We start from the raw sequence: 15,162 nt of genomic DNA, 5'->3' as shown, positions 1-15,162 counted from the left end.
ATTTAGGTTTTATAAAATGACTCCAGGTCATTTTTTGAAATGTTGCAGGGGCATCATTATTATAATTATAATTATTTTTATTTATTAATTTTTATCCTTTTTATTATTTGTAGGAAACAAAGCTTAAAACTAACACTTTTTAAATTGAAATTGGAAGGTTCAATGAGAAAGTTTGGGATATCAGTTGTCGCCAAAAACCCTTTTTAGGGGAGTTTTCAAGACACAAACATAATCAATATCTACAAAGGTTTTTTTGGAAGAGAGCTAAAGAAATATGGGTGTCATCTGCATAGATATTATGAGTCTCCAGGTGCTTTTAAAAGATTTCACTTTGAGAAAGCATGTTCAAATGAAAAAAGGGTCCAAGAATCGATCCTTGGAGGAAACCATATAGCATAAGGTAACAAATTGTTACATGAGTGGTCAAACTTAACCCCATGTGACCACTCATGTGGGGTGGTCACAGTTACTCTTGCAAAGAATTGAAGAATTCCCTCCTCTTTATCTAGAAGCTTGTATGTTCAAATGTAGTCTCTGATCACTCAGGTGTCTTGATTCATTCTTTTTGCTTTTTAATGAAAATCTTGAAAAATCCATATTTTCTATGCAGTTGAGAACAGAATATGTCAGCGGTCTACATTCTGTAGTCTCTGCCATCTTTTGTTACCAGTGCTCTTTAGCAATTGTTGGATACCTATGTTGGCACCTTGAGGATAATGAGCAATGAAACCATTAGAGCCAGGTCAATGTATCACAAGACTGATAACTTTTACAATATTAGCTAATATAAGTGTATTAGCTCTATTAGTGTTGGCATTTGTAACAGCTAACAAATGAAAATACAAACAATAAATAAGACAGGTGAGAAACACCCTTTAATGTTGTTAAGAGGATTAACATTGCATAGTCTGTCCACTTGCCTGATGCCAACATGCATTTGGAACGGCACAAAGACAACAACTGACAAACATAACTGATCTGAGCAGAGCATAAATAACTCAAAGAATTACCACACATAACAAAGGTTACAGAAATCTGTTTAGGTTTTGTGCAGCTGAAAGAAAAACATAGTGGCCAAAATACCAGAATATCAGATTTTTAAATCACCAAATATCAGTATCAGCATTGGTCTTAAAAATCTTAAATCGCTTGGGCATTAGAAACCATTTTAACTATGACAGATCTATGTATAACAACATCAGTCCTGGTTACTAACATCATCTCCACCAATGGAAAACACTTCATCATTCAGTGTTTTCCCATTATATGTATGTACCAGGATGCCTGTGTTTTTAATGTAGTGTATATGTATGTATCTTTATAGAACTACTTTTTTCTGGGGAATCTTGGATGATCGGAACACATGGGTGGCTGCTAATTTCAAAACAATCTTACAGGGAAAAAAGAAAGAAACCAACATTCCCATAGTTGCCTGGGATTTTTTAAAGTATGGTTTAGAAATTACCTCTACGTGATTCCTTTTCAAAACTTTTTACAATTAACAAAGTGCCTGATTTCTATCCCCCTGTGTCCATCCAACTAGGATGGCAAAGGCACTTATGCAGAAAGATCTTTACGTCATGGATTTAACCTGCAGTCCATATAACTACTGGACAGCAGAAATGCAACGAGTTTTAAGAACATAAGTGCCCTTTATTTCCTGCTTGGCTGCATAGCTGTTATTTTAGGAATATCTGAAGCCTTGGACAGCTTAATTCCAAAACAAACATGATTTTCCGAAGGTAAACTGGATCAAGGTCTGCTGTTAAATTACAAACCAGGAGCAAGTGTGTGTGTATGTAAAGTACAAATCCTCTTTGAGCTCTGTGCTAATTATCACATTCTCTCACATCTTGGATTAAACTACAGTCACACCCCCACTAACACCCTGGCAACAGGACTCCACGGCAACAGTGTGGAAACAGGATACCATGGAAACAGCCTTTCTCCTCTAGGCACTGGTAGATGCTGGGAGTTGATGTCCAGGTGAAGGGGGTTGCGATCTGATTTGAATGTTTTCAGCACAGTTTGTATGTTTGTTAAGCAAAAACTAAGTCAAATTTTAGAAAACTTGATGAAGGACTAGGCTGTTACCAAAGAACACAGTAAATGTTAATACTGTTCTCACAGTTTTGTTTAATTTTTTTTAACTGTTTTTAACTTGTCTTAAATATCCTTCGTCTGTGCTAAAGCTTGTGTTTTATTGTTATTTTTATTGTTGTTTGTCTGTCAATCTGCCACCATGATTACACAAAAACTACCAAATTTCAGCAATGAAGAAGCTTAGCAGGGTTGAAAGAAGACCTCTTGGTGCAGATCTCTATCAAGGGATAATTTGCTTTCAGTGCAGAATTTTTGCAACTTGTCATCAGGAGTATGCAAAATCTAAATGAGCAATTTTCATGACATTTCTAGAGGTGAACCATGGTCAGAGGAATAAACCCTGCATATCTAGATCCCTATAGTAAAAAATTGCAAAACACTGCCAATGGCCTGTGGGGATTTTTAATCATGCCTAATGTTTTTTTTCTTCTTCATTCCTCTGCTCATTAGGGGTCACCACAACAGATGATCTTCCTTCATCTTATCCTCTCCCTTGCATCTTCTTCTGACAAATCAACGATCTGCATGTCCTCCTTCACTATATCCATAAACCTTGTATGTAATCTTCCTTTTTCTTTCCTCCTGCCTCAATGGCATTACCAGTCACAGTCCCTACATTTAAAACTCTTCTCTATAGCCACCATACTACCTTCCCTTCTCTGTCGCTGCCTCTAAACGTGCCTACCCCCACTCCTCTTCCTTTGTTTTCACTCAACAACAGCATAAGAAATCTCATTCTCAACGATCCGCATGTTTGATTTGGCAAAGATTTAACACCAAATGTCCAGTACAGAGAGTACACTGGCTCCATGGTTTACTTCATGGCTGTTTTAATAATGATTAATGGTTGTGGAAATGGTTCAGATTTTTGCCAATTTAATTACAACTTAATATGTATGATATCTGATATCTGAGTTTATCGTAATAGCATTAGAATGTTTTTTGACACTGGACAAACCAGACAAATTCATTTGGTTTAGAAATCGAACTGCTCTGTTGGTTTAGGACCATTAGTCCAATCAATCAAATTGGGCACAGTCTAGTCCAGAAGCCCATAAATATAATTAAAGACTTTTAAATCAGGAAAGACAAAATACAATAGAAATTATGAAATATGCTAGGTTTCATTTATTGTTACCCAGAAAATTGTGACATTTGATAGTTGTATACTACCATAGCATCATGGGAAATGTAATTAAATTCATATCTTGTAACATAGCTTTATTTTAGATGAGGCAGAGCTGTTTCACCTACACATGCTGGGGGGCGGAAACAAAAAACAAAAAAAAGAAGTGATTTAAAGGAGAAAAAAAGATAAAGTGGAAACAGAGAGGAGAGAATAGAGAAAGACAGAGCTGCCAGAAGGGGGAGGGAGGCTGACTGAGCAGCTCTTAAAGCGGTTGGTTGAGCGAGATGGAGAAGCACCAAGAGAGTGGCCGCAGGGAGAGAGAGAGCATCAGAGGGAAGGGAAAAGAAGAGAGAGAGAGAGAGAGAGAGGGAAGCAAAACTGATGCAGCTCCAAAGCAGAACAAATGTGTTTGGAGCTGCTGAATATAGGTCACACATCTCCAGTGACTGTTCCCTTACCTCCACTGAACCAGATTCCTGCAGTATGCACTTCATACCAAATCCGGCATAATTTGTACCACAATGGATTGGCATGGGCTCTGCTTAATTTACCCTAAGGTTTTTTCCATGAACACCCATTGCACGAAAGAAAAAGGACCGATTTTTCTGCAATTAGAAGACACTTTATGCTGTTCAAGCTGCATAAAAATGCTTCCATGAATGTTTCACTGCATATGTGCAAATTGCCATGGAGAATGCACACTGAATATTACATTTTTATAATCACCCTCATAGTGTGAGAAACCTTTTATTGCTCCTCAGCTACTCTCGGTACAGGATACAGCGACCACTCAACAAATTGAAAGGTAGTAAATAAAGATTTACTGTTTATTCAGTTACACGGACAAGCAAGCGAGACAGAAACAGAAGGGTCTTTAGTGAATATCAAACTGGATAAAAACAAATGGCACCAAAGCTGTTCCTTGTCTATTCGCACATGCCTATCTCACAGTTATTGGTTCATTTCAGCTTTACACCTGTTCAAATCTACTACACGTGCACTGACACGAACGCAAACTATCACCTCTGAAAACAAATGTCACCCAACTCACTCATAAGCACATTTAGATACTCAAATTTAGATACTCAAGTGCTGACAGCAAAGTACTCAGCAGTCATCATGAAGCAGCTCCAGGGAAAATTATTTTTGATAAAACTGATAAAACATAAAACTGTATGTATAGAATCTATTAAAGACAAAGCACTTAAAATGTTTGCTGATTGTGCTCCAAAACTTCCAGCTTCTGTAAAGCCCAGTCAGGTTTACATATAAACAACAGAACTGAAGCTAAGACATTTTTAAAAGTTTTTAAAATTTTAACCCAGTTTAGGAAATAACTTGTTTGAAACTAGCTAAGAGTATCTAAGAACTTAAGAAGCACTTTTTAAATTTAAAAAACACTCAAAATACCAGATGGAATCTGCACCAGGAGTAACAATTTGTTTTTTTTCAGCCACCATAACAAGGAAGTGATTGGGTTCTTTTCATATTAAGAGTGCATAAAGTCACCACAACTGCCATAATTGACTACTAACCAGGCCAGTATGATTATGCGGGGATTATACAGTAGTCTAATACCACCTGATATTTCATGCTTGGCTGGATGGCCATCACATTTTCTGCCTGGGTTGAGAGAGACAGAGACAGAGCGGTCAGTTGTTCACTCTTTTTTTTTTTTCAGCGATCCAAATGGAGGAATGCAGGGGTACAGGATGGAGCAATGAAAGCAGAAGAGGAAAGAAACTAAGTGGATGCTGGACAGACACCTCCCAGAAGGATTGATTACTCAGCACCCGACTACTGCATGAAGTCATGTTTCTGGGTAGCAGCTTATGCATGTCTGCAGGGCCTCGTAACTCAATAAGTCACTCCATTTTCAGATCTAATGCAGCCTTTCATAGTCTGTGCAGTGTGGGGCTGCTTTATGGTGGTCTGTGAATCAATGCTATGATCAATATATTACAGACAAACTGATGGGAAATGAAGCGGGAGTGTTGGTTTTTGTGTTTTGGTGTAGTTGTGTGGTAATCTGTGGGCTTATGGTGGTTATGTCATGCAGTTTGAGAAGAAGTATGATCAGCAGTGATTCTCATAGCTCTGGTGCCCAAACATATACCCTCACAACCACTAGCACATGGATACACACACACTAATAAATTGCATGACATCACTGCCAATGTGAGAGGCATTTAAACCCATATCAGATTAACTTAAGATGGGGGGAGGATAAGTAGCTTGGAGAGGATGGATACTGGCATCGGAGTCAGTGGACGAGACTGTTTGGGTGCCTGAGCCACTAAATGGGGGGTCTGAGGAACAAGACACAAATGAAGACAGGGACTGGTAGGAAGCTTGTATCTCCTGATTAGGGTGTGAACATGTACGGCAAAGGACCTATAAGGAAAGAAAATAAAGCAACAGACAATGACAGCCTAAAATGCTTACAACTCTGGATCAGATTAGAGGAAAATGAGACTGGTTTTGTCATCTTAGTGGGAGAGTGGGAGATTGATTAATAACCAATGTTTTACTTAATTTTCAATTACAAGGGCAGTTAATTTATCTCCCTCCTGCTTCACCTATTCGGTCTCACATACACACAAACACACACACAGACATATCCCTTGCACTGCTCCTCCTCCCTCCTCTTTTACCTTCCTCTACCGGCCCAAACCCTGCCATGGATCCGATCTCTATCCCATTCACAGCGCAATTAAAAAAAAAAAAACATACACACACACACACACACACAGAGTGGGTCTGTTCGCGGCAGCATGCCGTGGTAGGGCTGTTGCTGAAGGCCAACACGGTTTACCCTCCCTTAACAGATTGGCTTTAATCCGGCAGTCATGCAAAAGCCCATGTCAGCTCCCGTTTGGCCAATTTTTCTGCGGCTCTGCTCTGAATTAATTCACCAAGCCGGTTGTCAGGCCCTGATCCTCTGCAGTGATAATGAAACAAACGGTGTTTTTCCCCCAGATACATGAAGACTATAACATATAGTGGGACCAGGCCTTCCTCTGGGTTTTGGGGGGGCGGACGGTGAGGATGCTTCTGCTCGACGGAAGCAAAGCGGCACCTGCCATAATTGACGTGAATCAAAATGAAACCGTATCTTGCAGTATAGACATGCAGCGGTGTAAATCCAGGCATCATCACGCCATTAATGTCATTCATGTTTATCTCCGTAACCGTGACACAGATTCTCAGTGGCCTTACCTCTGCAAAAAACGCCTCCATCCTGCCTACTCCTCCCTGACGACTCGCGCCCGGCCCGGCAGAGCGCAGACACCGGCTCCGGTCTCGGGTGCGCAAATCTCACCAACTGAAGAGTGAGCCTGTTTGTCGAGATGAGGGAAAGGTAGCAGTGCCTCTGTGTTGGTGTTTCCCATTCAACGAGCGTTTATTCTATAACCTCCGAAATAGCCCAATTTCTCAAACACACCTCAGCTGCGTCCACGCTCTATGCGCAAAGAAAACCACACATGAGAAAATTCCACGGAGGCTGAGAGGAAAAAAATGAAAAATGTCCACGCCAGGGATCCGTCGAAGGAACGCTAATTGAAGCGCCCCGGTTTTCCAGGTCTGCCTGGTTTGTGTATCAGCGTATGTGTGTAGATATGTGTGTGTGTGTGTGTGTGTGTGTGTGTGTGCACGTGTGAGGATGTGAGTATCCTGCGTGGGGTTGCGAGAGGACCAGTCCGGGGGTAGGATGAGCTTGACGCTGTCCACTCGCACACACCGATGGGGCGGTGCAGACACAGCCCCCTCCGATATAAAGCACACATTATAAGCTCACACGTACAGATGTGCAAGCAAACCTTAACCAGCGCTTTTGCGGTCACAGACAGTCCACCTAGAGGTGAGATGACGCTTCTGTGGTTGTTGACAGATGAAAGAACCTCTGTCCCTCTTGGTCTAATTACAGATGATCATCCCGAACCAGATTATCCGGCTTCATCCCATCACGTCAGTGTTCATAAAGCAATGAGTTCCGGAAAAAAAGAAAGAAAGAAAAGAGTATTTTTGTTTTTATAAATGAAATAAGATGATAAATGCTGGTGAAGCAGGTTGCCTTGTTTGGAGAGATTAGGTCTCTTATTTAAAAATTTGTTCTGTCAAAATGCTCGAGAATGAAAAACTCAAAGCCAATGTAGACGGTTTCTTTTTGTTATAGAACTACTTTATTTAAAAAAAATTAATGTGTTAATGTATTGTAATGTATAGTTTTTTGATGTCTGATCTTTTTCAAAAGCATGTGCCGCAAAAAAAATCATGAACAAAATTATTTGAATTTTATTGTCTTGTAATTTCATTTACCAGTGAATCACAAGATGTTGCTATTGATGTAGCTCCCAGAGTATTAGTGAGCATTTGAGTAATAAAGACATCAGATAGATTGTATAAAACCTGTTACCACAGCTGTTACCTTCTGTGCAAAAAATTTGCTTGTGTATCAAGAGTATAAAGTTATTATAACCATTAAGGCCATGAATACAGACAAGCTGACATGGAAGTTTATAAAGCTGAATAAATGATATCTAAATTAGCAATGAGGCAAGTGCTGTCAAGAGCATTCATGCTTTTCCAAAACCAGTGCACAAAGAGAAAGTGGGGCCAGAGGGATTGGTGATGGTGGTGGGGGGCATTGCTATATAATCTTTCTTTCTTTCAAAAAAAAAAATGTTGCTTGGTGTATAGGAGTAGGCTTGGTTACAGAATCAGTCAGAGCCCCTGCCCCCAGGCTGAAAAATGATATCTCATGACACACACTCACACACACACACGACCATAACAGTGAGGGTGAAACATCCCAAAATCAGAAAGAAAAACCAATGAAGTCTCCAAAGACCACAGTTTGGTATAAATAAACAGACAGCTGGTTTATGTGATGTGGACCGTGTGAGGTTTTTATTCTTCTTTTCACAGCACCAGGCTGCAGGGGCCAGGTGCAGCTTTTAGGAGCCCAGCAGGCTGAGGCCTCTCTTGGGTAAAGCACAAGCTCAGCCTGTTCCCCACGGAGCCCTGGAGGTATAGGGGTGGAGAGGCTCCTGTGTGCATGCTTGGAAGTATTATTTAGCTGTACCCTCCGTCTTCATCAGAGCAACAGCTCAAAAACTAGACCCGCCAGCAGGGCCCCATGCGCGTTTTGTGTTTGTGATTAGACACATACACACATGCATGTACACAAACACTCAGGAAATGAGACCCAATCTTACTGATCATTTCTCTGATCTCACTTTTGAAGGAAAAGGAACATTGGTACTCTGGGACTTTCACCTGATTTTGAGCATCAATTTTACACCTAATGACTGGGGTTTGTCACACTAAGACAGTTCAGGTAAAGTTAAGCAAAATGGAAATGATTAGTTGATTTATTGATTCACTGATTAAATGCTCAGCACAAATTGATCCAAAAAATGTTTTAATTATCATCTTTAAAATTTACTAAAACATTTTTTCTACTTCCAGACCATCAAATGGGAAAAAATTCCTGCTTCCTTCTGTTTTTTTTTTACTGTAGTTGAAACTCTCAGGTCTCAGATGTTGCAAAAGGGCTTCCACAAATGATCTCTTAAGCAAAATAAAAATGTCTATGATGAAAAAATCTGTTGTTTATTGTTTCCAGTTCAAGTTTTAACTACACAACACACTGATCTTCTTTTTGATTATCTGTCAGCACTAAACCCCTCCTGGCTGCTACATGAGGGTGATTTAAACAAACGCACTGACTGTATTTTTGATTTTTACATGGGAGTCAATAGAGCAAAAGTAACAGCTACAAATTTGCCCAGAAAGATCTCTGATGCGGAAAGACAGAGGAGTCGTTGCTGTTCATGACCCAGCAGACTAACTCATCCAATGTTCACATGTGTACAGGAAAACACACACACACACACACACACACACACACACACACACACAAGCATTGAAATACACAGACAAGAAAGTATGGGCTATTAAATTCTCATTACCATGACAACACCAGGACTGAGTGACCCTCAGCAGTGAATTGTGGGATAGATTTTGTTCCCTGCAAGTCAGGAGCAACTCTGCTTACTCATCTGACCACAGCTTCATCTCTTTCCCCTTGATGTCTCCTTCTCCTCTTACTGTTAACTGAATATTTGTGTGGGTGTGGGTGGGTGTTGTGGACAGATCATCAATAAGTCTGATGGTACTCTGGGTGAAAACTGGTTAAATACTAAAGGTGGTCATACCAAATATTGACTTTCAAGCTCATTTGTATTGTGAAAACTCAGTTTTTACCTTACATACTGTACTTCCACCCACTGCACCTATTTGCCACCTTCCAAGACCGGATCAAGACTTTTGTGTAATTTAACAATTGAGTTGACTGAGTGTGTGCATGTCATATGTTGCATGTGCTAACAGGCATCACTCCCGGTGATACATGCAATCAGTTTTATGAGCAGAGCACCCATAAATCTTTCTACATTTATTACCATCTTTCATTTTAAGTCTTTGATCTTCTGTGACCTCCCCCTCTCACTTTGGATGTGTTTATGGTTGTCTGAAAGGACACGTTGATTGAAAGAGCTCCAGAGAAACTCAGCGTGAAATGTCCCAGTTGATCATCAACCCTACTTTGTAGTGATTAACTGGTAAAATGGGGCAATCCAAAATAAGGCCTCGGGGCTATATTTAGTTCTCAGCAAGTTCTATAAATGGTCACACAAAGACAAAAAAGCATTGTGTGGTCAGATACATGGACAGATATGCATCACAGAATAGTTTTTAGGTTACATGGGATCACAGGGAGTATTTAGTCAATGTTTTGTATTTCTTTAAATATTTATGAGGTTGCATTCTTACGAAAAAATTCATTTTTTCTCTGATGGAGCAGATGGGTCATCCTTTGAATCCACCTCTATATGATAACGTTCAAGCTTGTGACCAGGATAAACTAAGGTTTTGGGGGTTTTTTTTAGTTTATTCTGGATTTTTCCCATTTATGATGTGACAGTGATTTCACAGACGTAATATTCTTCACTAACAATCCCTTGGGTAAAATAAAGGAAAAGTAAAGTAAGGAAAATGTATGAAAAATGGCCTGCGACTGATTTACCACTCTGCCTCCAACATTCCCATTATGAAGAAGGCTTTTTGTTCCAGATATTACTGCAATCATCCTCAAATATCAGCAGCTGGGTAACCTTTAGGAGTTTCATATACAATCTTTTATTTATCTTTTAGTCATCAAATATCCATCCATCCATCCATCTTCATCCGCTTTGTCCGGGGCCGGGTCGCGGGGGCAGCAGCCTAAGCAAAGAGGCCCAGACCTCCCTCTCCCCAGCCACCTCCTCCAGCTTATCCGGGTCATCAAATATGTTAATCAAATTAGGTTTCATCTCTTTATTAAAACAGTCTCTGACTTGTAGATATTTAAAGAAATAATTTAACAAGTGGATAAAAGACTCGCAGCCCTTGTTGTTAGCCAGAGCCCTGTAAGATCGTATAATGTGCCCACTGGCTATTTTTCTTTTATGAAAATATTTAAACATGTCTCTGTCTTGCAATAAATCACCAAAGTATTATTAAAAGTATTATTGCAGTTGCAGTAAAGTATTATTACTGCAACTGTAGCAGTTTTGTTCACATTTAAATGTTGGTTTGCATGCTTTTACAATAATAAGAGATACACACACAGGCTTGGTGTAAGGAATCTGAGGTTATTAAGTCTTTCTAATTTGATTTGTTTCAAATTACTCATAAATATCAAATCTCTGCCAGCAGAGGACAAATACTTATTTTAGCAATGCTCACTGAGATACTCACCAACACATAAAGACAAACCCAGTTAAAATCAGACACAAAGACTTGAAATCAGAGGAGGAGCCAGACATTTGAAACACCCGGGGCTTAGCCCTAAAGGGTAGTATGCATGTGGGATTTTTTTTTTTGAGGGGGGGGGGGGGGGGGGGGGGTGTAGAAATGACTGAAAGATTAATAGGCTCTGTTTTGAGTTTTGTTCAAAAAAGAATGACTTCATATAGGGAAATATATATATCACACATGCAGGACACCTTAAACTAGTTTTTTAATTGAGCAGCAAGACAGAACGAAGTCGGGGCTGTATCAAGACACAGGGACTAAACCCCAATTCAACCAGACCCAGAACTGATCCTGAATTAAAACAGGACTACAACAGTTCAAAAGCAGGATTACTGAGGACTTAACCAAGACATAACCACAATCAGAACTAGATGATAGTAGCACTAAAAATCATCATAGACCTGCACTACACTTATTTATTTAATTCTACCAAAGTACAATATTTAGATTGAGAAAAGTTTATATAATTATTTAGCCTTGTTGTGCAAACAAGCCTGCAGAACTTAATAAATATAGAATTTGAAAAATAGCAAACCTAAAAAGAAACACTAGGTACGAGATACATGAGTACCTATGATACAGTGATACTTTTAGTAAGCAACCATTTGACTAACATGTGTGTCTCACCTGCTCTTGTTCATCTCTGTTCTGTCCTCATTCTCCATCTCAATCTCTGCTCCTCTCTCTCCCTCTTTGTGCTGACAATCATCAAATATACAGTTGAAACCAGATATTTACAAACTCTTCAGATCAAAACACAAACACTTTTTTAATTGTAACATCAAATCAGACTAAATGTTTATTTTTTTAGATTGATAAATATAAAAACATATTTGTTAACTTTAAGAGTAAAGAGAGAAACTGTCTGTGTTTTTTAATTGCAAATGGCACCAAATTGTATTCAAATTGAGCCACACTTATGGAGCTCCACGATTCTTTTCCTGGTGTTTTGGTTGACATCTCTGGATTTTCCCATGTCAAAGAAACAGGCTCTGTGTTTTGCCTTATATGCATCCACAGCTGTGCCACCAATTTACTCACATGGACTCTGCTAACCTATCAGAAGCTTCTTCAGCTCAGAATGGAATCGTCTGGAGTTTTCTTATTAATTAACAAACTTAGTGTACATGTACTCCTAAATTTAATGAAAGTGATAAAAAATAGACAGCTCTGTCTCTCTTTATTCTGACATTTAACTAATTCAAAATATATTTCAATATTTATCTAAAACAAAAGTTTACTCTAAATTGATGTTGTACAGTAAAAATGTTTTATGTTTTCTCCCTAAAGTGTATGTAAATATCTGGTTACAAATGTGAATATCCTGCTGTGTACTGAAATCCCTCTTGTTTTGCATAGAAATATACTGAACAACATAGTAAGCATAATATATAAAATAACATTTACCTGAGTTTTTTCTTTGAAAGAACCCTCTAATGTCCATTCTTATATTTCAGTACATAACTGAAACCGAATTAGTCGGGGAGGGTAAGAACTGAAAATATGAAATAAACACACGTAAGCTAAGACTCTCTAAAAAATAGCATTTGTTCGGCTTTTCATTTCGCCATTTGTTGATTCACTTGAAGAGCAAGTAAAATAATATTGGTCAAGTGATCAGTTTCATATCAATCTTTCGTGATGCACCGTCATATTTACATTATTTGTACGGTACGAATGATTTGTTTTGGTACCTGGTCAAACTTAAGCTCTCCTTAGTATGGCTGGCTCCGTCTCTCCAACAGCGCACTCACGGGCAGCAGCTCCCCCCGCCCCCTCGCTCAGTCGCTTAGTGCCTGAGCTTGGATCATACCAATATCAGGGGGGGATTCACGCACAGTCGTAAATTCCCACAGTGTGCACTATGTGCTTCGAATATTGTGTGTACTTTTTGTTTTATACAGTTGTCAGCCAGGCATCTAACTATGAAAAAATTACACTCCAAAATACCCCGGGCTTCTGACAAAACAACCCGGGCTTAAGCCCCGTAAGCCACCCCCACGCTCCGCCCCTGCTTGAAATACAAAGCCTCATTTGACTCAGAAACCTCTTTGAGTTAGCGCTAACAAGGTTTTGGTTTGTTTAGCAACAGCTTGTTTAACTTCAGATTGAGAACAGAATATGAACAACAGTCACCTCAAAGTGCTTTATACAAGAAAAGACAAAGAAAACCCAACAATCGCCCAAACCCCTGTGAGCAAGCACTTGGCAACAGCAGGAAGGAAAATCTCCCTTTTAACAGGAAGAAACCTACAAAAGGACGAAGCTAAGGGAGAGGCAAACATCTGCTATGACTAAACTATAAGAGAGAGCTAGAGTTTCATAATAACTAATGATTAAATATAGTTGTAATGCATAAACACACACAAGGAAAAAAGAGATCAAGGAAGAAGAAATGCTCAGTGCATTCTGGGAAGCCCCCCCAGTAGCCTAAGTATATTGCAGCATAATTTAGAGACAATTCAGGAGCACCTGAGTCAGTCCTAACTATAAGTTTTATCAAAAGTGAAAGTCTGCAAAGTATATGTCTTATAAAATCTCTATAAAAACAGCCTCTTGCTTGCATTTTCTTTCAGCCTCCATTTCTCTTTACATCTGTATTGATTATTGGCTGCACTGTTGGTGATGACCGTTAACCTTTTAGTTTAGTAAAAGGCTTTCTGTCTAGTGTCCATTTGCATGTCTGGCTGCACAATATTAAAGCATTTACAATGCACGGACAACAGAGATAAGAGTGCAGACTGCAAAGACAGAAAAATGAGTAACGAGTTACAAAGCAATTTTCCTGTAGTATCAGTAGCTAAGTTAAGCTAAGGTACAGCGGAAATAATAAATACAAAGAAGCTGAGCCACTGTGGTTCTTCTGAGAGATGATTCGTGCATCCTGGTGTCAGAGTTCACTCCTTGGGGATGGTGAACAGAGGAATGAATGCTGCATTCATGAATTCATGAGCACTTTCAGAGTGATATACATGTGATGTCACCTGATCTGTATGAGTCAGGCAACAATGTTTGTGGCCCTGAAATCATAAATCCCAGAAAGAAATATGTTTTCATATTTCATTTAAGATTTGAGGGTGGTGGGCTGGCCTCTTGTAAAATGTACAAATATACATGTTTAAACTATCAGCAGACTATTTCATTGATTCCTGCTGCTGTGGGCTCTTATAGAGAGATCGCAGTCTCTTCCAATGAGCTGTGATTCCATTGATACATAAATTTATTTTTAGATATACATATTTTAATTTTTACATTGTATCTGGCCTGACTAACAGAAAAGGCAGGGATTAGGAATGTTTCTATTCAGGTTGCACATGTAACACGAGCATATAAAACAATCTAAGCTTGTCAGCATGTCTCCAATTTTGTAAAACGTGAACAGGAAATTGATATCAATATGATCTTATGTGCATGTTGTTTTAGGATCTTGAGTTTTCAAATCATCTGTTGAAATAAAAATGGGTGGAGACGGGTTTATTAATGTGATTGAATATGTGACTTCATATAAGATGTTTCAACATCAGTTTATGTGTAGATATTTAGGCTACGTGCAGCTATATTAAAACAATATGTAAGTACATCTATTATTTTACAAACCCTAAAAGGCATTGCACTATTAGGCCTCCTGGACATTTTGCAGAGATGTTTGCAGTGTAAGGTTGCACCCTGTGTGAATTGCAAACACCCCCATGTGTGCAGATTTATGCCAGCTGTGTTGGGTTTACATGCATGCATGTACAGAAAGGGGTTCGATCTAATTAAGTCGCTTCAGAGGGATGACTTCATCATGATTTCCTTTCTCCCTCCCCCTACTCAGACCCCGCCACTGCCACACCCCACTCATGCACCATTCATATTACATGGCAGTAGGATAGCACGTCTTTGAACCAAATTAGCTGTCATTGCAACCCCTTAATTCCCAACAGACAGTGGGGGTAATTTAATCAGTCGGCTATAGCCTGCAGGAGAGCACGCATGCAGACATCCAAATTCATACAATAGAGAAAAATTATTTTATCATCTGTCTCTTGTGACCACACAAACAAATGCTTTAAGTGAGTCTGGGGAGA

General features: G+C 39.2%; 1 protein-coding gene and 1 long non-coding RNA gene across 2 annotated transcripts in view; one reads left to right on the top strand and one right to left on the bottom strand.

Moving 5' to 3' along the window:
* myo10l1 (myosin X, like 1) overlaps window positions 1–6,931 on the bottom strand; it is a 56,451-nt gene extending 49,520 nt beyond the window's left edge. The window contains exon 1 of the mRNA XM_085440812.1: window positions 6,452–6,931. Within this exon, the coding sequence (XP_085296938.1) occupies window positions 6,452–6,472 (21 nt within the window). The 5' untranslated portion in view covers window positions 6,473–6,931. The remainder of the gene's footprint in view (window positions 1–6,451) is intronic.
* Window positions 1,881–5,205, top strand: LOC146686320 (uncharacterized). Its single transcript, XR_014916958.1, has 3 exons — window positions 1,881–1,986; window positions 2,554–2,658; window positions 4,914–5,205. It is a non-coding gene; the product is annotated as an uncharacterized LOC146686320 (long non-coding RNA).
* Window positions 6,932–15,162: the final 8,231 nt, after the last annotated feature.

The sequence above is a fragment of the Copadichromis virginalis genome, linkage group LG19, assembly GCF_057382275.1.
Source record: "Copadichromis virginalis isolate Kocher_CV1m ecotype Utaka linkage group LG19, C_Virginalis_male_GT1.1, whole genome shotgun sequence".
NCBI classification, from domain to species: Eukaryota; Metazoa; Chordata; class Actinopteri; order Cichliformes; family Cichlidae; genus Copadichromis; species Copadichromis virginalis.
This window is presented reverse-complemented; position numbering and strand designations above follow the sequence as displayed.